Genomic DNA, 22,851 nt, shown 5'->3' with positions numbered 1-22,851 from the left:
GTTATACAGAGTGTCTCGTTTTAACTTCCCCAGGCAAACGTCTCGAAAGATACGAGAAATATAAAAAAATGTTTCAAATGAAAGTTGAGGGAAACAGATACTTTTGGTGACAATGAAAAATCTTTCGGCAACCAACTTCGAATTTTGAAATTAGAACCTATATTTCTAAACGTGTCATCTCATGCCTGTCATTTTCAAACTACTTTAATCCAATATCTAATACTTTACTTACCCTTGATACTTTATTTTAATGTATAATGCCGTACACAAGCTATTTCTGAGATATAATTGCTCAAATTTGATACACCGCCCCGACATTAACGTCACCCGATGAGCAAGACGAGAAGGTTGCACATCATGTTGCCTATAAAAGTTGCCTATAAAAGTATGTGTATATTTCACTGCAGTGTATTATGGGCTCTATTGCGATAGATGTTTGAGTTCTTTGGAAGCATTTCCCTACTCTGTTTACTGCTGTAAGCGATAGATTCTAACACGTATGAACAATTATACGTATGATACCTTCCACTGTTACTGGTTTAACTTGGTAAATGTTATTCTTTAAATAGCTCCGCGTAAAAAAATTTGTCAACAACATATGAAAATATGGAACGTAGGATTGCTCATACGTGTTCGAACCTATTGGCGACCACGCTGAACAAGGTTTACATTTCGTTTATAAGGGAAAATTATATGTAGTGAAACACATATATACAAATAAAGTCGTCTCTTTTTCGAGTTAGCGCGATGTACAAAGTCCGGCTGTGCAACCTTCGCACAAGTGTACAGTGGATTACGTTAATGCCAGCGACATATCAAATTTGAAGAGTTATAGTTCGGCAACAACCTATGCAAAAAATATGTTTTGGTAGAGTTTCGAAGACATGTGATGCTCGAATGTGATATGAGCTCGATATGAGCTAAAACGATGTACATAAAAATATAGGTTCGAATTAAAAAATTCTAAGTTGACCATCTGTAAAAGATTTTTCAATGTCTCCATAACGTCAAATATGCTACAATATGCTACAACTTTCGTTTGAAATATTTTTTTTATACTTCTCGTATCTTTCGAGATATTTGACTATAGAGAAATTGAAATGGGATAACCCGCGCAGTTAGTTGATCGATCGTCTAAAAATAGCTGAGATGAAAATGAGAATCTTTTTGTTTACAAGGATGAAAATTTTTTATTAGAATATTTTTATTACAATACTCTAGATGAAAACTTTCCGATCGCAGAGATAGACATCTTTTATCAGAATATCTTCTGGGTAAGAAATTTTAATTTACGAAGGTGGACATTTTTTATTAATATATTTTAGATAAAAATTGTTTATTAGATAAAAAAAAAGTTATGAGGTATATTTAATACTTCGGTAAGAAACCGGTCGCCAAACAATCAAACCTCGAAAATACAGACGTGCGCCGAATTTCTGTCCAAAGATTGTTCGTTGAAGAAACATTTTTTCCTCAAATGCTCAACGATTGTCGTAACACTTGTAATACCTAGTGATACTTGTGCAAAAACAAAGACGATAAAATTACGACTTTTAATATTGGTATCTTTGGGATCTCAAGATAAGGACGATCATAAACAATCTACTATGACGCATTTGTTTGTCATTTCCGGTGAACATTTCCTCAAATATTTCTGCAAGATCAAACAGATCTAGGAGGTAAAAGAAAAAAGTACGGTATTATTTCGTGTGTCATACGTCGAGGTTACAGTAACAAATGTTCATCTAGATATTCGTCGGCCTTTATACACCACGTTAAAATAAATTTCGTGACCTCCGTGAGTTTTCAACGTCTCGGACGTTCCGCCGTAGTATTGAAACGTTTTGCATACAATTATAAAAAGATTCATGGCGTCTCTTTCGAGTTCTCTCAACCAGCTTGCTTCGTTCACGATATTAACAATCTCTGGTCGATATCGTTCACTTTACGATACTCTTCGAATCGATCTTTCCGATATGATATTTTCTTACTTGATCGCCGTGAAATCTAAACCGTGTAAGTACCAGGTAAGAATCACATTGCTAATGATTACATTCATGATTATACGTATTACAATGCTAATGAAATTTCAAGAAATGTTGTTGAATACTTTCGCGAGTCACTACGTGTAAGTATATACGTGAGTATTCGTTGCTTTTTTCTTCTTACGAGCGAGTGTTTTGAACGAATTTTTGGACGATAGAACAAGAGAAGGAGAGATATTCAGAAAAAAGCTAGTTTATCCGTATGAAGACGATAGTAGATGTTCTATTGCCTAGCACCTTACGAAATTTCCACGTGGACCTTCGTAATCTTTCGAGTGACATTCTGGAAACTTCTTTTTTAACCATTGGACAATCTAACGAACCGCATCGGGAAAAATTCGATTCTTGATATTATCGCGTAAATCCTATCGATTTCGTTGAAAATAGACGCTCCGACGCAATGTACTAGTTTCCTTCGTCTCTTCGTGGTACAATAAGCTTCCTTCTGAATCATTCTGTGTTTCAAAACGTCAAGGTCTTTTTTCCGTCACAGTTTTTATCAAATCCCGACCAGCTTCTCGTAATTTGCGTGACAACCGAGAATCATGATTATATCGACTGCTATTTTTTATAAGATGACTGCTTTTTTTATTATGAGAGATTAATTATATTTCTTCAAGTCGTGGAAACGTATCATAGAAAAGAATACAGATAGAAATTAAGAGAACGGATACTTTTACAAGTTGAAGTATCTTCAGATTCTGAGAAAATTGATTGATCGATTCGATCGATACCATACGATAATGTTCACAAAATTCAAATTCAAATACATCCGTAAATCGCAGATTCATTTCTGCGTGACATCACGTGAAAGTATTTTTTTAAAATATCATTGTTATCGTCGTCATGAGATCATTATCGTAGATGATTTAAGACTCTTGCACAGTACTGTATGTATAACTACTGAAGCAGAGGAATTATGGTAAACGTGTGCTCGTGCCCTCGTGCTGGACACTGGCAAGGTTTTTACGCGGGTCAGGGACATTTTCGGAGGCGTTGCCTCTCTTTTAAATTTATCCTTCACGACAGCATCGAACTGCCTCCTCTTATTAACGGCAGCGATGTAAGTACGTTGCCGTCCGGTTGTTGAACCTGCCAATTTTGCCTCGAAGAAACGGACATTCGAGGTGAATGATCGGCCGACCGATCTCCCCGCTAGAGATTTAACGCTTAAACATGTTAGAAGCTTCCAAGGTCGAATTATACAACGTATGAGATACCAAGTAACGCTAGCTGGCACCATTCGATGATTTAATTGATTTTCTATGCTGCAAAACGTCACCAAGGACGCCAAGATGGATCAACTATACCGTTAAAATCATTTGACTTTACATTGGAAATCATAGGATTTTATAATTCCACTGATCGTTCAGCCCTGCTGTTCTTAAGTCTATAGAATTCGAAATAGAACTATTGCAATGGATGTCGGATTTTTCAATATTTGATTTCGATATTCAATATGTATAAATATTGCGTTTATTTTCTCCCCCTCTCCCCTTTTTTTGAAGATTAAGTAAGGTAAAGTATAAAACTTAATTTAAGTAAAGGATTATGAAGGAAGCGCGCGTCGCTCACCCCAGAATCTTGAGGGGTAAGGTCTTCATAAAAAAGTTATCTAATAAATCAGTAGGTAGCTCCTTGAGTTAGGCGAACGGATGGCATAATCGAGGTTGCTTCCCGTTGGAAGCTCCTCGTTGGATTTTTATGTGTCGTTTGTAACGAGGTCTTGAGGTTTTCTCCTTTCCATCTACGCAAATCCATACAACGTACATGCGAGCTATGTCGCTTCTGCGTTAGGATGTCGCTGTTGGCGTGCACTGTATTTGTAGCATGTTTATTGGCTTTGTCTTTCGTTTCTTTTATTTGTAAATCTTTATGGTTGTAATGGTTCGTTAAGCTTTTTAGTTCAAATAAATACTACTTAGAATTAGTTTTAATTATTTCATTTAATTAATTTTAACGCGCCCGTGCAGAGCCAACTTATATGCAATATTAGAAATATACATATTCAAGGCAATTGTTATTCTTTATCCATATTACTCTTTTCCCTTACTCAACTACGTTCTCAATATGCCAGCCACGAAACAACAAATTTCATATTTCGTTATCGTCTATCTGACAAGTACCTATATATGTATTTCGCAAGATTCTCTCGTTATCACTATACTCAACGTTTTCCATCGCCAAGAGGTAAACCGTTCTTCGGATCTTTTAATAATAGCTCGATATTAAATATAATACGCGCTGCGCGATTACTATTCGAAGACGCGACGCGTCTGTTTTTTTCTTGCATTGGGTAACTCGTGACTAGTCACGAGTTCGAGACTTTCAAGAATCCAGGCTTCGAATCATATTCGAAGCGATTCAAATCTTTCGTTACATATATGGATTCGAAGCAATTGTAAGTGTTTCGGGCCTCGTCACTACTCGTGGCTCCTCCGCAAACTCGAAATCCTCGTCTGTAAAAATAAAATAACTATTAGCGCGATCGCGCTTCTGACCGTCAAATCGAGGTCTCTGCTCGTACAAGAAGATGGTGTCGGACGAACGAGCTTCGCGAAGTGCGAAGGAAGAAAAAGAGAGGATGCTGCTTTAATCAGGGCATGTCGGCGGAGATAGGAGCCAGGTTACGGAGAGAAAATGTGCAGGTTTCGTGCGGCGCAACAACTTTCTTTCTTCGGATAAGGCGCGTGGGTTGCCGAACCGGGGCCTCAAGGAAGCGTTTCCTATGGTAGAAATGGCAACAGCGACGAGGGGACGCAAGGGAGGACAGAAACTTTCTCCACCTTCATCGCTCGCGACATGCTGCTTTGAAAATTATCGCTCTTTTCTCGATAGACGATAGGAAAGTTCCGCTAAAATTTCGTCTAATCCGTGTATCTTTTCATTGCTTTGATAACGATATAAAAGTTTCACACGAACGAAAACAAAGGAAATGGGTAGACAATAACAGGATGACGAACTGTAACCGACTAGATAGCGATTAGATTCGAATTGCTATCACTGTAGTACCCTATAGGCTAAGAAAACATGGTATATTTGTTTTAATATTTCATCGATGTCTAATCTTCTCTTCTTAATTAAAATGTCCCGTCTAGCATTTTTTCATAATTAGAGAAACAAGCATGGGACAAAGAAAACGATAAAACGTGTTTTCTCCAGTTTCGAAATCGTGGACGGAACATTTTGATTAAAGGCCGAGCGATAAAAGTGTACATTGTTACAGAAAACAAAGCAACGCGCAAAAGCCGAAAATCTTATTATTTTCGACAAATAAAGCTTTTTAGCGTATTATTATTCGGATTATTAATCGGAAACGAGATCAACGTCTACTTTTAAATCTTTATAAATATCGTGATTCCAGTGCATCGTTCAATTTTCCGAGCTACTAATTATTCTCATTAGCTAAATAACTTTGTTAGCCTGTTGGACGCGCTCGTTCATGAAGCATTATACCATCGCGTGATTCTTCGTTAGCACGATTTTATCGACTTTCTTCAAAATTTCTCCTTCTAGAAAAGAACGAAATCAAGCGTGTCGAACATAACAGTTAATTCACCATGTAAATTACATTTAAATTAATTTATTTCTTTTTCTAATAATAAGAGCGGTAACCAAATTTTACAAGAAGTTGGCTAAAATCGACCGTCAAAAACGCTCGATATCAATCAACATCAGAAGTATTTCTGTTTATAAAATCCTCCTTAATCTGTCTCATAAATTTTATTACCACGCATTGACTTCTGAAAATCAATCTAATCGCACATACGAATATTGGTGATCGCGAAGAACAAAATTATTACAGTCTGATCCGTCTTTAATCTTGTTCTTTACGATCACCAATGTTCGTATATACGATTAGATTGATTTTCAGAAGTCAATGCGTGGTAATAAAATCGGCATTTGCAATTATCAGATCTTATAAAACTGTTTTGCCACTTGACAAACTCTTTACTTTCGGATTTATGAGACAAACTAAGGAGGATTTTATAAAGAGAAATACTTCTTTTACAAATTCTAATTACAAAATTATTACAGTCCAATCCGTCTTTAATCTTGTAATTAAAGTACATTTTATCAAAGATAAGCCAGTGTTCGAATGTTTTTGAGCGCTAGTGGTAATACACGTGGAAATGTCTGGGAGCGATCTTGTTAGAGGACAACGTAAAATTTCATCCGAATAGAAACGATCGTACTCGTATGTCTCTTCTTACTTATGATCGAGTGTAGTGTACGTAAGATGAAGTTCTTTGATCTTTGCGAAATCGAAAAATATTCTGTTTGTTCGTCGTATCAGCAAGGTTTTAAACATTTGCACATTTAAGGCAATTTCTCACTATTGACAAAGCGATTACGGTTGATGTCCTACTTTTTCATATTTCATAAAGTCCTTGCGGTTGTCAACGATGAAGAATATCCTTGTGGTTCGTTTACAGTGTCGGACGGAGGGAGATGAAATGTTGAAGAAAGAAGAAACTTTGGATTTTTACTGACTGTTGATAGAAAGAAAAACGTTGTCACCATAGACTCGCTAGAGACGAGAACATTAAATATTCCGTAGGTAGGTTAGGCCATTGTCGATTGAGAAATCAAACGGAAGACACGAACGTGGCTCATCGTTTGTTCGTGGATTGCGAAATGTAGGATCCGACGTTACATCAATTCCTGACTTGCTCTATTAGAGAATACTATATTCAATGAACAGAATTTGTCCTCTTGCAGGATAAATAGTTTTTAACAACATTGCAATATTCCATTGCATTTTTCTTAAAATGCCATAAGTATCTCTGTATAATATTTATATATCGCAGAATTTTCCATGGAGCGATGTTAGCTTGCTTATTCTATGGATAAACGTAAGTAAAACATGTTATATAAACGTAAACTTGTGAATGCCTTAAAAGCTACTACAAATACTAAACAACAAGGGATTGGTTTGCTCTTCGATGGAAAATAGAAACAGATTGGCGATACTTACATGTATTAATTCCATTCCAAAATATGTAAAAATTAAATTCATGAGATTTTGAATTTCTTGTTGATTTTCTCTAATTTCGATTAATGAGTTACGAATATTTGCATTAATTCCTAACATGTATTAACTCTTGTCACGTAAATTTTTTCCTATAACATTCCCCACAAATAAACGTCCTCCAGAGGCATAATATCCAACGATCTTGAGGGCCAAAAACTAGTCTTTGTTGCTGGTCTAGTCTAGATGTTCTTGTCACCCTCTTGAATATTTAAACAGTATTAATAACGATAACTATATATACATATATAGAGACTAATATTATAAAGTAGTATGAAATTAACATGATAACTGCATATTTGCATAACATCAAACCTATTAAATTATTCCTTTCTTCAACTATTTCATGTTGAAGTACTTTCTTTCAGCCACGAAGATATTAAAGCCAGAAAATCAACAAAAACGAATTCATTCCTTTTCCCGTGTAGTCTTCATAATCTTCATTAAAGAAAACATTAATCCGTTATTAGTTCGTATTTTATAAGTCTACGTTTATATGAGTCCTCTCATTCTTACTCATAGAATATAGTATATAGCTTGTTTCGCGAAAAAGACTACTATATTCGTTATATATTGTATAAAAATGTCCGTGCAGTTCTTAGAAAAATACAACAATATTATAATATTATTGAAATTATTGGTTTGCATTTGGAAATTATTGCAGTAATCGAGAGATTTGAGATCGTTGACAGAAAAGTTCACGTTTCATCACTGACATAATTCCAAAACCTAACCCTAACCTAACCCCAATTGTTGATTTTCCGTTTTTATTAAACAATATATCGATCGAATGAAAACACGTTATGTCGAAGGTTACGTTCTCCAAGAGAATAAGATGTTTAATTTTATATTAAATTACGAGTCGTGACTAAATTGAAAATTGATAAATTATAAAAATGTATTGATCACTCATGGTATGATGTTGGGAAAGGTTACGTTGAGCTGGTAAAAATTTACGTGTATCAAAATCGAACGCATAGCGTGGGTGAACCACAAGGGAACGACTTATATTTAGCTACTCGTATATTAACGTCGAGTAGCGTTTTATTGCAATGTGCTACTCTCGTTCACCCCGGTCACGCTTTCTCCGAGAAACTCGAGACAGAGCTCTGCATTTCCATTTGTACAATCTACAGCAATTATATTTTAGATCTTCGAGAAAGTAATACATACTCGTATTTCATATTCTATCGATTTGCAATTAATACATATATGTGGACACAATGTTTACACGTACCTTGTGATATTCCATTTCAAGATCAATTTCAACTTCGTCTTTATATTAGACATAGATTTTGCATGCTTCTGTAATACACAGGTATTATTAAAATATTTGAATCAATGGCAAACTAATGATCAAAAACAATACTTACCTATTATCTTCTTGTGAAATAAATAAATATACCTATAGAACATACATTCTTTATTTCAGGATTTATTACGCAAGAGTATATTAAAATTAGATAGAATGGGCAATTGATCGAAATGTTGACTAATTTTAGATATCATTGATAGAATTACACAATCACGATAGACTTACTATTAATTACGAAGAATCATTTCTGTTTTATCTATAGGTCGACGATCAAACGAATCGAGGATCACGAATTCCTTAAAAACCAAAACTGTCTCAAAAAAAATAAAGGTTGTCATTTACAGATGACGATTTTTCTTTGATCGTATATTAATTTCTAAAAGTAAATTTTATCATATCACGATTTATTATTTCACGATAACTTTAACAAAGAAAACAATTGTCTTGAATATATTTATAACCTTATAACTAATACTAATATCTTTGTAACTATAATTGTTACACGCCGTTAAAAATAAAGAAAGTATCTACATATTTTTATGCGGTAGTACACGTATTTAACGAAATGAAAAATAAGAATTTATAGGTGATTATATATATCAATATATTAATTTACTGGTTAATATATTTTGTAATAATCTTACAAGTTTCTCATCGTTGATAATCAATAGTACCGAGCATCTAAGTTTTTGTATTTAACGTTGGACAATGTGCTAGATATTTAACCGTCGAATCAGCGATACGTGAAACATCAGGGACGAATTATTCGTTTCCTATGAGCATAATTTCCCCCGCTGTTTGAGCGAGGGACCTCACCTTGCTCTTCACCTTCGTGCTTATACTTTAGTTGATTTAACCAACGATGACCTTGAATAACGTTTTTAACCACGGATACAGGTATAGGAAGAAAGAATTAATTTAGACATACTTGAAGTTATTTGTCAAGGTAACTTGGAATAAAATAAAATTGTTACTTTTAATTAGTCGTTGTTTATACCATTACATATAATGATCCTACAACAAAAAAAATGTCAACGTAATATTTATTTACATGTGTGAGCGTGTATGTCACAGCAATGTCAATTCAAGAATAGTATTGATTATATGGCAAACTTTAATTAAAAAATGCAGATCTTTAAATTTAATCGTCTAAATTCAAATTAAAACATATAAATTTATAAATTTAAATTTCGGAAAGTCAAATCGATTCTATTGAATATCGATACGTTTCATCGAGAAGTTTGTTATTAGTCGAAATTGTGAAAGCCTGTAATGGCGTCCAGTGGACGCTAGCAACAGCTGTTCCGTTGTTTGGAACGTATTTGGAAGCAAAATTTGCGTATCTTATTGTCAAATTAATTGAATATCTACTTTGTAATGTTACTGGCATAAATGACAAGTTTGAAAAAATTAACATATTACGTGTGTACGAAGAAATAGAGAAACGAATGTGCTTGGAAAAATAAATATAAATATAAGGTTATAGTACTGTATTTTTCATGTTTCCATGTTGTTAAAAACGATTTTCAGTATCTCGCGTTTATAAAAATTGATTAATAAACTAGAAGTTATAGAAAATTAATTTTATAAGAAAGAAAAACGCGATAAAATGTCAAGTAGGAACGAAAGCAAGGGGCCAATTCCGCCCCGATGGCTTCATTGTCCACGGAAAGCAGTAAAACTAATACAGAATAAATTTCTCGCTTTCAAGACTCCGCTATCGTCTGCATTTGATAGCCAAGTGCCAGAAGAATGTCGTTTCTCAGTGGATATGTTATTCGCATCGTTAAAGAGTCAGAAAATAAAATTAGGTCTATGGGTTGACCTAACCAACACTACGAGATTTTATGACAAGGAAAGTTTAGAAGCGTATGGTTGCAAATATTTAAAGTTGCAGTGCAGAGGTCACGGTGAAACTCCCTCTGAAGAACAAACAAGAATTTTTGTGCAAATTTGCAGAAATTTTATATCGTTTAACCCGTTGGAAGTTATCGGTGTTCATTGCACGCATGGTTTTAATAGAACTGGCTTCCTTATAATTAGTTATTTAGTAGAAACTGATGGTACTAGCGTTGATGCTGGTTTGGCAGAATTTGCTACTGCAAGACCACCAGGCATATATAAAGCTGATTATATCCAAGAACTATTTAGGAGATACGATGATGTGGAGGATGCTCCTGATCCTGCTCCTAGACCAGCTTGGTGCTTAGAATATGATGATTCCAATGTAGAAGATACAGATGAAGGCACTAGTGCTGATAATGATAATTATAATCAAGACGTACCCAATAAAAAAAGGAGGCGTGAGTTTAATAACAAAAATCCAATATTCATGGCTGGTGTACCTGGAGTAACTCCTATTTTAGAGGATAGAAAATTAAGTGGAATACAGAGACGTGTTCAAGGTATTTGTTCTTGGAAATCAACTGGATTTCCAGGTTCTCAGCCAGTTTCTATGGATGAAGATAATATTAGATTGCTACATGAAAAACCATATAGAGTTTCATGGAAAGCAGATGGGACCAGGTATATGATGATGATTCAAGCAGATGGAGAAATTTATTTTGTAGATAGAGATAATAGTGTATTTCAAGTTAATGGAATGACTTTTCCACATCCAAAAGACATATCTAGAACTCTTAAAGATACATTATTGGATGGTGAAATGGTGATTGACAAGGCAAATGGTAAAGAATATCCAAGATACTTAGTTTATGATGTAGTGATGTACGATGGCAAAGATATTAGCAAATTACCATTCCATCCTGAGCGTTCTTGCATCATTGAACGAGAAATTATAGGTGGCAGACATAGAGCAATGAAGGAAGGAAAATTGAGAAAAGAAATGGAACCCTTTTCAGTACGATTGAAACATTTTTGGGATGTGACACAAGCTGCTAATTTATTAAGTGAAAAATTTGCCAAACAACTAGGCCATGAACCTGATGGTTTAATATTTCAACCTGCTAAGGAACCCTATTGTCCAGGGCTTTCACCAGATGTTTTAAAATGGAAACCCTTGTCACAGAATTCTGTTGATTTTAGATTAAAAATAATTACAGAATCTGGAGAAGGAATTCTTCCAAAGAAAATTGGCTATCTCTATGTAGGTGGCATGAAAGAACCATTTGACAAAATGAAAGTTACCAAACAAATAAAAGATTTAAATAATGCAATTATTGAATGTAAATTTGAAAATGGCCAATGGGTTTTCATGCGTGAAAGAACTGATAAATCATTTCCTAATTCGTACAATACGGCTCAATCTGTATGCAGAAGCATTATAAAACCCATAACAACTGAACGACTTTTAGATTATATTAATAGGCACCGATTTATAATAGATGATTCTGATCTTATGCCACCTCCGAATAAAAAACGTAACATATAACTGACTACACATAGTTTTAATGATACTATAATGTATTTAAGATTTAAGAAATAATAGGTTTATTGTGAGATTTTAATTGGTCTATAAGCATGAAATACATGTATCTAGCCTATTGTACTTGTATTGTATTGAAACTTGTTTCAATTGCTGTAAAACTTTAACAATTGTAAATTGTTCGCTCAATAAAGATACTCTGTAATAAATTAAATGTCTTTTTGATCTTGCATAAGATACTTATCACCTAATCCTTTCCTTGTCAGAATTATTTTACGTCTTTTATTAGAATAGTTTTGTAAGACTGTGATCTCTAATTTTTCAGATAGGACTGTTTTGTTATGGTGCACAAAAGAATTGACAATAAAAGAAAAAAGATCGCTACGTGTTAATATAGAATTCGATCATGCGACATTAGTACGCTGGTCTCCTGATAGTAAAGCTTTTCTCATTCATAAAGCTGTAGCAAATACTATTGAAGTTTATAAAATTTCCAAGAAACCAGATGGTACCTTAGCCTCTGCAATTAAAACTTTAGAATTTCCAAAGGTATGTACTAAATATCTCTTTATTATATTATTTTTTATACATAAATTTCATATCCTTTATTATTAATTTTTTAGCGACATACAGAAGATGTTGTTGGCATGGATATTGCATGTACAGGAAAATATATTATTACATGCAGTAAAATGAACGATCTTGTAGTATGGGACCTTAAAGGACAAGTTCTTGCAACTATAGAATTGCATCTTGGATCGACCTATCGAGCACGAATATCACCTTGTGGACGTTTCGTCGGTACATCCGGTAATTCTTTAGAATATTTTATCTTAGCTCTAACTAACACTTATTCCATGTCTCAATAATGATATTTTATTGTTTAGGGTTCACTCCAGATGCAAACATATGGGAAATAGTATTTAGTAAATCAGGAGAATTCAAACAAGTAGTAAAGGCTTTCGATCTTGCTGGTCACTCATCTGGAATACTTGATTTTACTTTCAGTGCTGATAGTAGTTGTATGGCTACTGTATCAAAAGATGAAACTTATCGTTTATACGATATAAAAAGTAATAAATTGAGGTATTCTTTTCGTAAATTATTTGTGTCAAATTGTGCTACATTTGCCAATTTATACGTATATAGTTGAATTCGAAAAAGGAGAGGATCCTCATATACTTCAAACTGGACCATGGGAAAGTACAATAACAGCTAATATTGCATTATCTCCTAATACTGAAGTTTTAGCGATAGCTCATGGATCTTCGTTAAGTTTTTATTCTACAATTACTGGCTTGTTGGATACTACCATAGAAGATATTTTTCTGGGTATTTTTTCATTATAATATATAAATACTACATTTTTTATATTTATATATATATATAATATTACATTACAGGACCTATTACGAGCCTAGCTTTTGATGCTGTGGGAGAATATGTTTTAGTTGCTGGAGATAGACATATAAAAGTTTTCCACAATGTTGCTGGTTATCGAGTGGCAATTGAATCTGCAAGTCGTAAACTTACACAAAAGCAAACTTCAGCTACAAAGGAACGTTTGGAGAAACTTATTCAAAATAACAGAAAGTTTCTTCAAGCAATGGAAGAGAAGCGTCCTTAATGAATTAAACATAAACTTTTTTAAAGACAAATAATTTTAAAATTGCATTTAAAGAATTGTTTGTAATATAATTTTCTAATGTATTTGAATAAAGAGATTCATACGTGAATTCATTTGTTTATAATAATAAATTAAAAACATTTGATACGTTTAAAGAACTTTATTGTTTTTGTAACGTAAATTACGTCATCTACGTAGAAGTTATAGTTTTGAATAATGCGGGAAGAAACCGATATGTGAACTTTTTTGACCTTGAACAAATAAATATTTGTTTCTGACAACATCATTTCGTTTATTCATATTGCCAGTGATAGATGTGGAGAACGTTATGCCAGCAACAGAAAAGGTTTGTCATTAATGAAAATATCATTTATATCACATTTTCTTATATATTACATACATTTTACAGCAACCAATTTCCCAAGCCGGATGGGATTTCATTACCGATTTAGGTACTTTACCAGAAGATGAAAATATTAGTATGTATGCATATGCTATTTCTATATAAAAGCCTTAAATACTTTTTATCAAATAATAAAATAACAAAAAGCATTTCACAAATAATGTTTCTTTCTCAGTTATAGATTTTCTATTACAAAGATTACAACGTGGTCAAATTTATACATGGGTTGGTTCACTACTCCTGACATTAAATCCTAACAATGAAGTATCAACATCTCATTTGTATAATTCTTCAGAATTTAATAAACATATTGATATATCTCATACTACGTATGAAGCAAATCCTCACATATTTGCTGTTGCTGCTAAGGCACATTACAATCTTATCAAGGAACATGGACAAAATGCTCAGGTAGAACATTTAGAAGAGATAGATCATCATAAAAGACATTGATTTTCTTTTTCAAACTTATCAGTATATTATATATTAAGGTAATTGTTATAAGTGGAGAAACTGGAACAGGAAAAACATTCAATGCTTGCAAGTGTCTAGAGTTTCTTAGTAATATTAACAAATGGTCAGTACAATTATCTCAAGGAGATTGTGCACACAATATTATGCTAAGAATTACAGACGCTTGTCGTTTGATATCTACTTTTACAACTGCCTGTACTGAAAAAAATGAAATAAGTTCAAGACATGGACAACTTGTAAAACTTCATTATAAAAGTGGAATTATTTCTGGTGCAACTATTAACTCGTTTCTCTTAGAAAGAAATAGAGTAACAAGAGGTTCAAGCAATTTTCAAATTTTTTATCAGGTTTGATTTATTACATATTCTTATGCAGCTGAAAGTATCTGTAAGAAATACTAAAAAAATATATTTCAGATGATATTTGGAATGTCACCTACAGAACTTGAAATTTTTAATTTATCTAAAGATAAATATTATGATATATTAAATGTTATAGATTGCAATAAGAAGAAATATTTTCAAGAAAGTTTCCAAGATACTCTGAACGCATTGGATATATTGGATTTCAAATCTGATCAAAAAAAGAACATTTTTCAAGTTCTTGCCTTATTGATTCATATGGGAAATATTAAATTTAGAGAAGATGGTGAAATATGTGCAATTGATTTTAATAATAATAGTATGTTGCACTACTTATCCTATACATATAATACAAGAATGAGAAATTTTATATAACCATATTTGTAGAATCAAAGGAAGCTCTAAAAAGTACTTGTATTCTTAGTTCTTTAACTGAAGATACTATCATGGAATTACTTACTACTATTCTCATAAACCCACAAAGTACTTGGCGGAAACACACCTCGTACCATCGACACCTTGTTACTGTTGATGCGTGTCGCAACAGATTACATAGTATAATTAGATATATGTACGATCTTCTTTTTCATTGGATCTTAAATCATGCAAATAAAACTTTGTCTTTAAAACAACAATATTCACAATGGCTTGGTATGCTACAACACTGAATTTTATATTGAAGTCTTGTCAAATTATGCATATATATGTATATATCCTTTTTAGGCATACTGGATATCTTTGGTTTCGAATCGTTTACTAAAAACGGAATAGAACAACTTTGTGTAAATTATGCTAATGAGAAAATGCAACAATATTTCATAGAAACTTGTGTGGAAAATAATCGTAATGATTTACAAGAGGAAGGTTTTATTAAAATTTGCAATCCTTCACATACTATCAATTTATACAAAGAACGTCTAAACGTTATTGAAGAAAATTTATTTTTGACCTTGAATGATGTATGTAAAATATATATATTTAACTGTATATAAAAGTTATCATTGCAGTGATACTGTGGTTATTATATTACAGGCTTGTCAATCACCAGTAGTGATAGATATATTAACAATAATTCAATCAGTATGTAAAAATTTACATAATGCACAAAAAAAATTTTTAAATGAGAAAGAAGGAAACTTCATTATAGAACATTACTCTGGTCCTGTTACATATTCTATAGAAGATTTACTATCTAAAAATACAGATAAGGTATTAAATATATTTTACGATTCAGAATAAAAATTATTAACAATTTTAAAAATTTGTTATAGGTTCCAAATGAAATATCTCTAATTTTCAGTACAAGTAAGAATAAATTTCTTCGTTCCTTAATCAATTTTGGAGAGGAACAATATTTGCATATTGTAAAGGGATCTATTACAAAAAAAACTATGTTAGCTAAATTAAAATATAATATGGATACACTTATTAAGGAACTTAGAAAATGTGACTTGCATTACGTACGATGTGTTAAACCAAAGTAATATATGTTTTTCTACAATTACTTTTCTATGATATCCTTGTACTTAATAATTAATTTTTTTAGTCGATCGATAAATAATGAATGGGATCGTAAAAACTTCCAAAAACAATTGGCATGTATTGGTATTTTTGATGCTTTACCTTTAGCTAAATGTAAATATCCTATTCGTTTGCGTCATCAAGATTTTTATGTTCGTTACTCCAGAAAGCCTATGGGTAGGTAGTGCAGATACTTGTTTATTTATTTAGGTATAGAAATGGAAATAATTTTTAACAGAAATGATTGATCTCGACAAATGTAAACTGATTCTGGAGTCAATTGTACCTAAGAGAGATCTACAAACACAGGTTCATTTTGGAAAGCAGTTGATATTTTTAACAGAGCCTATTTTTCTTAAATTAGAATCCTATAGAAGGAATTATCGTATAAAATATGCTAATAAAATAAAAGCGTTTTGGATAAAGCATAGTAAGTATAACATCTTACATATACTTTTTTGTTCTTTTCTCAAAATTCTTTTCACAGGACGTAAAATAATACCAGCTATCTCAAAATATTTGGGAACTAACTTTTCAATACAAAATATATACAACATAAACAAAGACAATACAACTGTCAAAATTATGCTTGAAAGCGAATTGAAAACATCAAATTCTTTGGAGGAAGCTCCAGTCGCTCAGAACAATAAGGAAACAAGTCATCTAAATCTGGTAATGGAAAATAAGGAAGATAAAAATAAGAATATAAATAAAAGTCTGAATGAAACTTATTCAGAATATAAGAATGAAAATAAGAATAACTGGCCGGAGATGCTAAATATTTTTGGAAAAGTATATGTCCTTAAAAATTGGCCAAAAATAATTAACCTTAGATATCAACTCAGTGATATACAAACTAAAACTTACTTAAAAACGATCAATTCTGATTATTTTCCAAAACTTGAACATGGTAAAGACTTTCATATGTACAATGATATGATAGATGATAATTGTAATGACAATAACAATAATTTATTGAAACAGCGTTTAGCGTTACATAGTTCTTTAATGAATATAGACTCTGTAAAGAATATCAATGAAAAAAGATATTCTATGTATTGCGAGAAGGTTGGTAATTTTGATATCTTAGTATAATTTTAATGTACTAAAAATTTATTGTTTTCAGGACAAAATTGTTACTATTGAAATAGATTCCTGTTTACTTTTTTATAAGAATCGAATTTTAAGTCGACGACAGCTTGCTGCAGTATGTATTTTAAAATTGTGATAATGTTGAAAAACAACACTGATGGTAAAAATATTTATTTCAGATACCGATAAGGATGCATACTCGGGCTACATGTTTGATTAATTCGCATATATTACCACGTAGTGTATTACCGCAAGGGTTACAAGACTGTCTTTAATAGAGAGGTCAATTTTTTCGGTGAGGTCATGGCTTCAGTCTTTTTCTTATTACTAATTTAATAAATATGTTATAGTTTTCAGCAATATACAGAAGATATTGTTATAAAAACGTACTACTATAGGTAGGATCATAAATAACAAACCTTAAACTTTATGTATAAATGTGAAATAATGTTTTCTCCCTTTAACGAGAAAATATTACGATGTTTATATGTATTTTGAAACCAAATGAAATCTTTTAAAAAATAATATTTGTTTGTATCAAAGGCTATTCGAATGTAAACGTAAAATTATTATTTAAATCATACACACTGGGACATACAAATTTATAAATAACCGTATAATAGATTATAAATATCGAATGATCTCTTTCTTTTATCTTTAAGTACTAATAACCTTCGTGATGCTACTAGAGCAAGCGTAGCTTGTAGTTCACTTCTTAAAATCTGATAATTCGCTCTCAAACTAACACGCCTTAAATTACTAGATGGTACCGGTCGTCCACCGGCGAAGGCAAATCTAAAATTGTATTGCAATATAAAAAAATACATACGAAAATACTTATTCTATCTAATTGATAAATCTAATATAGTTGCATACCTTATTTCTCGTCGTGGACCTCGTAATGTAGAATCAGGAAATGCTGTTTGTCGATCCCATAACAGCCGATTACTTATTACCGGCCTAACTTTAACATATTTTATTTTACTTTTGACAGTGATAGGAAGAGAAATAGGTTTTTTATAACCATTTACCGTGCTTTTATAACGAAATGGTAAATATGGTAGTAAAGAATCTCCATAATGTTCCATGAAAGCTTCAATATCTAAAGTATGAGCTTGTGATTTTATAAGAGCACAAATACTAAGCTATAATTGAAAGATACATTAGCAATGGAAAGAAATAATGTAAGAAAATATATTTTAAAGTTAGCTTACAGCTATTTTTTGCCACAGGATAGAACCAGGTAAGGCAAATTTTAAAACAGTATGTACTGAGAGTGGAGAGCCTATCTCTTGTTGGAAAAGCATCAAAGGCTGAATACTAGCTAATAACTCCATAACCAAAATATGTTTCTTATTACCATTTATATCTACCTTTTCTTCCTTTAAGAGTACGTTCTCCAACATGGGGATATATCTTTGAACAATAAAAATCGATTTTATAACAAGATAATCATTACTGAATAACGTCTAAGTGTATAATAATTTATTTACTTATCAGCAATAGATGGCCAACGAAGCATTAATTTTAGTGTGCAATCTTTAAAGAGTGCTTCAAGGTTTGGATTTATGAAACTCTGTCCTAAAAGTAATTCCAATAACAATTCAGTTAACTTATCAACCTGTAATAAAAAAATATTAGAGGTCTTAAAATATCCATTTATCCATAAATCAATTAGTATAATTCATATGATCTTACTGTAGAATATTACCGAAGTTAAGTGATATGGATAAACAGCTTCACTGTTGCTTGCAATTGCAATAATAAGTTGGCATGTTCTTGTTGATACTCTTGTGTATTGCACATTATTCGAAATTATCATAGATCTAGCAATAGACATTAATTTATCAATTACTCCTTCCCCACTCAAATGAACATTAGTGGCACAATCATTAATTAGAACCTATAAATTGTGTATGTTATAATATTTATAACAGATCACATAGTTGAATATATCATACCTGAAATGTTTTCTGAGATCCATTAAATAATGTTTTCAATGCGCGTTTTGCATAATTATTTCTTGCTTCTATTAGTCTGGTATCACATATTTCCGATTCTGTTGAATGTGTTATTGATAAATTGCAAATAATGTTAGAATATAATTAAATTAATAAATTAATTAATAAATAAGTAAGGTATACCTTGAATGAAAGGTACACTAGTTTGCGATATGTTAAGTGGATCATTTATTTTTTGTACTAGATTAACAATACGTTCATTAGGAACAAAGACTTTTGCTTCTGTATGGTATTCTGGTAGAGATTCTGGTGCTCCTAATACTGGATCTACATCACATAAATTGGTAATCACAGCGTTTACATCTGTAGACGTTAGACGTTTTCTTTTGCTATGTTTTAATCTTGTTACACATTTCTAAAAATGAATTTCTATCAGCTTCATTCTAACGATAAACATGTATTATATACATATATTTTTTTTAAGAATAAATTTAATAATAATTCCAGATATAATAATATATGTATAAAACTAATATACATGTAGAACTTCTCTAAGTCGATACGAGGCATCTTCTGCGAGTCTTTTTAATAAAGAATCTGGTAAAGGATGCATTCCCAGTTCTTCTCCAATTGCAGATATCCAGTCTGTACTAAGAACAGCATATCTCCTTGTATTATTATCGTTTGTATTGTTGCTGTTGCTGTCTCCATTATTATTAACGAAAGGGTTACTATATCCTGAACTAGTTTGATTTGTTAACATTTCTTTCATGATTTGAGATTATACAAAATATAAATATTTCGTCTACAATGATTTTAAAACAATATGGCTGACGAAATGAAAATTGTATCACACATTATAATTTCTTCTAATTGTTTTACAAGATATATGTTTTTATAACATTTAATAAAAGGCGATAATCAATTAATTCGATATAAAAGTATCGGTTTCCTTTATTAAATTTTATCAAAATTCTATTACAAACTAAACAATAAATGTAAATTTGTTACATATATACATATTGTCAGACAGACGGATGTTATTTACACACAACATAGCAACTATAAAACCTAAAAATTAAAATTTCGTCCTGAAGATGTCGCCATTACTCGCCAGAAGTTTTCTTCTTTTCTTGTCTATTTTACGAAACAATACATCCTCCATCATTGTCACGTGAAAGCTGACGTTTCATAAAATTTCGAGAGGCACGTCGACCAATCGGAAGTGTCGACAAAATTTACGCACAGAAGTATCACTGACGTGTCCACGAAGCGGAGTCTACTTCAAGGGTTTATGATTATTCTCGATTTGTACAAGTACATTAGTTGGAAAACAACAGCATTTAACGAATTGTGTCTTATTACGGTGTATTTGTAAAGCAACGAAATTATGGCAGCAGTATTGAACACATTTGTGAACTCTTTCACTAAGAAATTGTACGTATATCTTTTCTGTTGAATATTTTTTGTCGAACTATGAACATTTCTATCGAGAAGATATTTTTCTCAGATTTACTTTTCTATAATTTTTACTTTAATATTTTCCTTCCTATTGATTTTTCATTATTATTACATTTATATCGCGATTTCTAAAATACATTGATTTACGATGATGTAACTAGGAAGTCGTTAAAGAAACGTTTCGTTTTATAAAAATCGACTGTATCTTTTTTGCGACGCACTTTTGAATAAAATTATTTATCGTGATATGCGTTTTTCTCTTATCTACGTTACTGGTATGTTGTGTGACCTTCAAACATGTATGTATATTCGAGAACTTCATTAATGTGAATATTTCATGTAGTGAAACTTTTTTTTGCGAGCATAGTATGTATGACGTGTTACGAGTAAGTAAGTACATCGAGCGTGAATGTCTTTGTAAAGTTATAATTATACTTTTCTTTACGAATCGTCTTGAACTTTATTTTCTTTTACACCTTTTATTCGTTTCTTAAATCTCATTTAAACTATTAATTTTAGCTATTGCTATAATCTTAATACCACACCCTATCACCTAAGACCAAAGTCTAAGACTATACTTGATGTATTTATAAAATTTTTCATTTTCCTTACAAAGGATTCCCAAATATGTAGAAAATGTGATAAAGATTTATGATTGCAGGGAACCCCCAGTTAGGCAACACTTGAAAAATGTCTATGGATGTCTGTCCATGTCAATGCTATCAGCTGCTGGAGGAGTTTACATTCACATGTTCTCAGAGCTCTTGCGAGCCAATTTGTTAACGACTCTTGGTACATTGGGTCTGCTTTTTACTTTAATTAATACACCAGACAATGGAAAAAATCAAAAGTTACGACTTAGCTATCTCCTGGGATTTGCATTCTTTTCTGGGCTTGGTCTGGGTCCTTTACTTCAATTGGTTATGAGTGTCAATCCAACTGTTATAGTAACTGCACTGATTGGTAAGTTATTGTTATTTAAATTTATCTTTGAAAATGTATCTATTATTATTATTACATATTGTGATATCATGTTATGGTTATTGAACCATACCATTAAACTGTATCAATGTTTAACATGATTATTTTTTCAGGAACAATTGTTATATTTGTATCATTCAGTATTTCCTCCCTTTTGGCTGAAAGAGGACGTTGGTTATATCTTGGTGGTACCTTAATTAGCTTGCTGAATATTATGGTTTTGTTTTCATTTGTCAATCTATTTTTACGTTGGACCATTTTCTACCAAGCCTATTTATATATTGGACTGTTTTTAATGTGTGGTTTTGTTATTTATGATACACAATTGATTATTGAAAAATACCACATGGGTAGCAAAGATTTCATTCTACATTCTCTAGATCTATTTGTAGATTTCGTCAACATTTTCCGTCACCTCCTCATAATCCTTACACAGAAGGTAAAAGTTAGAAACAATATATACAAATATTATTCTATATGACATCCTAATTCTTAACTGTTCTAATTCCATTTTGCAAAAAAATATAATTAATATATCTTACTGGTACAAAGAATACAAATTTATGAAAATTCTACTTAGAAAACAACAAATATTCAATTCTTTTAAGTCCTAACTCATCACAAACATATTAATCTTCATAAACTTTGAACTCAATATACAAACTAATAGAGATAGAATAGTTAAGAACACAATGACTATGTACAATGTAAATTTCCTAGTATGTAATAAGTGTGGGTTGCTGTGATGAAATGAATGTGAACTAATACTTATTATTCTTTTACTCCATTATAGGAGATATTAAAAGATCAACGTAAACGCAGAGATTAAATGAGAGCAAAGGAAGCTGTAAGATATCATACCATTCAAGTAAATCCATGAACTAGACGTCTTCATCCTATCTATCCATATGTAAAACGTATATTTACTATGATAATATGAATTAAAATAATACAGCTTATTCATTACATCGTAAAATTTTTAGGCATACGTTCGCCATAAAAACGCAATGTATTTGTTTCAAATTACTTAGTTATCATTTCTTTTTCCAATTATTTATTAGGTTTATATACATGTATACATAAATAGACATAAATTTATTGTACTATATTTTTATCTTTCAATAAACAAAATTTCCCAGCGTCCCTAGTCTTTTTTTATGTTTAAAAATGGTATTTGTAAATACAAAAAATA

The 22,851-nt window shown here is 31.7% G+C and overlaps 5 protein-coding genes across 9 annotated transcripts in view; 4 read left to right on the top strand and 1 right to left on the bottom strand.

The window, feature by feature from the left end:
- Window positions 1-13,513, top strand: part of LOC126863359 (transducin beta-like protein 2) — a 62,573-nt gene extending 49,060 nt beyond the window's left edge. The window contains exons 3-7 of the mRNA XM_050613430.1: window positions 12,103-12,326; window positions 12,401-12,587; window positions 12,665-12,850; window positions 12,927-13,109; window positions 13,181-13,513. Coding sequence (XP_050469387.1) covers window positions 12,103-12,326; window positions 12,401-12,587; window positions 12,665-12,850; window positions 12,927-13,109; window positions 13,181-13,404 — 1,004 coding nt within the window. The 3' untranslated portion in view covers window positions 13,405-13,513. The remainder of the gene's footprint in view (window positions 1-12,102; window positions 12,327-12,400; window positions 12,588-12,664; window positions 12,851-12,926; window positions 13,110-13,180) is intronic.
- Window positions 9,638-11,991, top strand: LOC126863362 (mRNA-capping enzyme). Its single transcript, XM_050613444.1, has one exon. It carries the CDS (start codon window positions 10,002-10,004, stop codon window positions 11,781-11,783), a length of 1,782 nt encoding a protein of 593 aa, XP_050469401.1. The 5' UTR covers window positions 9,638-10,001; the 3' UTR covers window positions 11,784-11,991.
- A 100-nt stretch (window positions 13,514-13,613) lies between the features above and the next one.
- Window positions 13,614-17,781, top strand: LOC126863355 (unconventional myosin-XIX-like). Of its 5 annotated transcripts, XM_050613422.1 has the most exons (14): window positions 13,614-13,750; window positions 13,814-13,883; window positions 13,983-14,218; window positions 14,299-14,628; window positions 14,698-14,962; window positions 15,031-15,294; window positions 15,367-15,602; window positions 15,676-15,852; window positions 15,915-16,123; window positions 16,190-16,341; window positions 16,403-16,594; window positions 16,652-17,232; window positions 17,291-17,371; window positions 17,436-17,781. In XM_050613422.1, the coding sequence occupies exons 1-14, from the start codon at window positions 13,733-13,735 to the stop codon at window positions 17,529-17,531; spliced, it is 2,907 nt and encodes a 968-aa protein (XP_050469379.1). In that variant the 5' UTR covers window positions 13,614-13,732; the 3' UTR covers window positions 17,532-17,781. The 5 variants fall into 5 exon arrangements, 4 of the variants coding, with proteins under 4 accessions (XP_050469379.1, XP_050469380.1, XP_050469378.1 ...); XR_007688829.1 differs by lacking the exon at window positions 17,436-17,781 and having other exon boundaries at window positions 16,403-17,074; window positions 17,149-17,232; XM_050613423.1 differs by lacking the exon at window positions 16,403-16,594.
- Window positions 17,412-20,297, bottom strand: LOC126863365 (uncharacterized). The gene is made up of 8 exons (XM_050613450.1): window positions 19,756-20,297; window positions 19,401-19,632; window positions 19,218-19,315; window positions 18,968-19,159; window positions 18,750-18,877; window positions 18,471-18,672; window positions 18,133-18,401; window positions 17,412-18,051 (listed from the first exon to the last, which is right to left on the bottom strand). Exons 1-8 carry the CDS (start codon window positions 19,987-19,989, stop codon window positions 17,859-17,861), a joined length of 1,548 nt encoding a protein of 515 aa, XP_050469407.1. The 5' UTR covers window positions 19,990-20,297; the 3' UTR covers window positions 17,412-17,858.
- A 169-nt stretch (window positions 20,298-20,466) lies between these two features.
- On the top strand, window positions 20,467-22,802 carry LOC126863375 (probable Bax inhibitor 1). Its single transcript, XM_050613471.1, has 4 exons — window positions 20,467-20,654; window positions 21,340-21,641; window positions 21,773-22,098; window positions 22,453-22,802. The coding sequence occupies exons 1-4, from the start codon at window positions 20,608-20,610 to the stop codon at window positions 22,486-22,488; spliced, it is 711 nt and encodes a 236-aa protein (XP_050469428.1). The 5' UTR covers window positions 20,467-20,607; the 3' UTR covers window positions 22,489-22,802.
- Window positions 22,803-22,851: the final 49 nt, after the last annotated feature.

This window comes from Bombus huntii, chromosome 3 (genome assembly GCF_024542735.1).
Source record: "Bombus huntii isolate Logan2020A chromosome 3, iyBomHunt1.1, whole genome shotgun sequence".
Taxonomy (NCBI): Eukaryota; Metazoa; Arthropoda; class Insecta; order Hymenoptera; family Apidae; genus Bombus; species Bombus huntii.
This window is presented reverse-complemented; position numbering and strand designations above follow the sequence as displayed.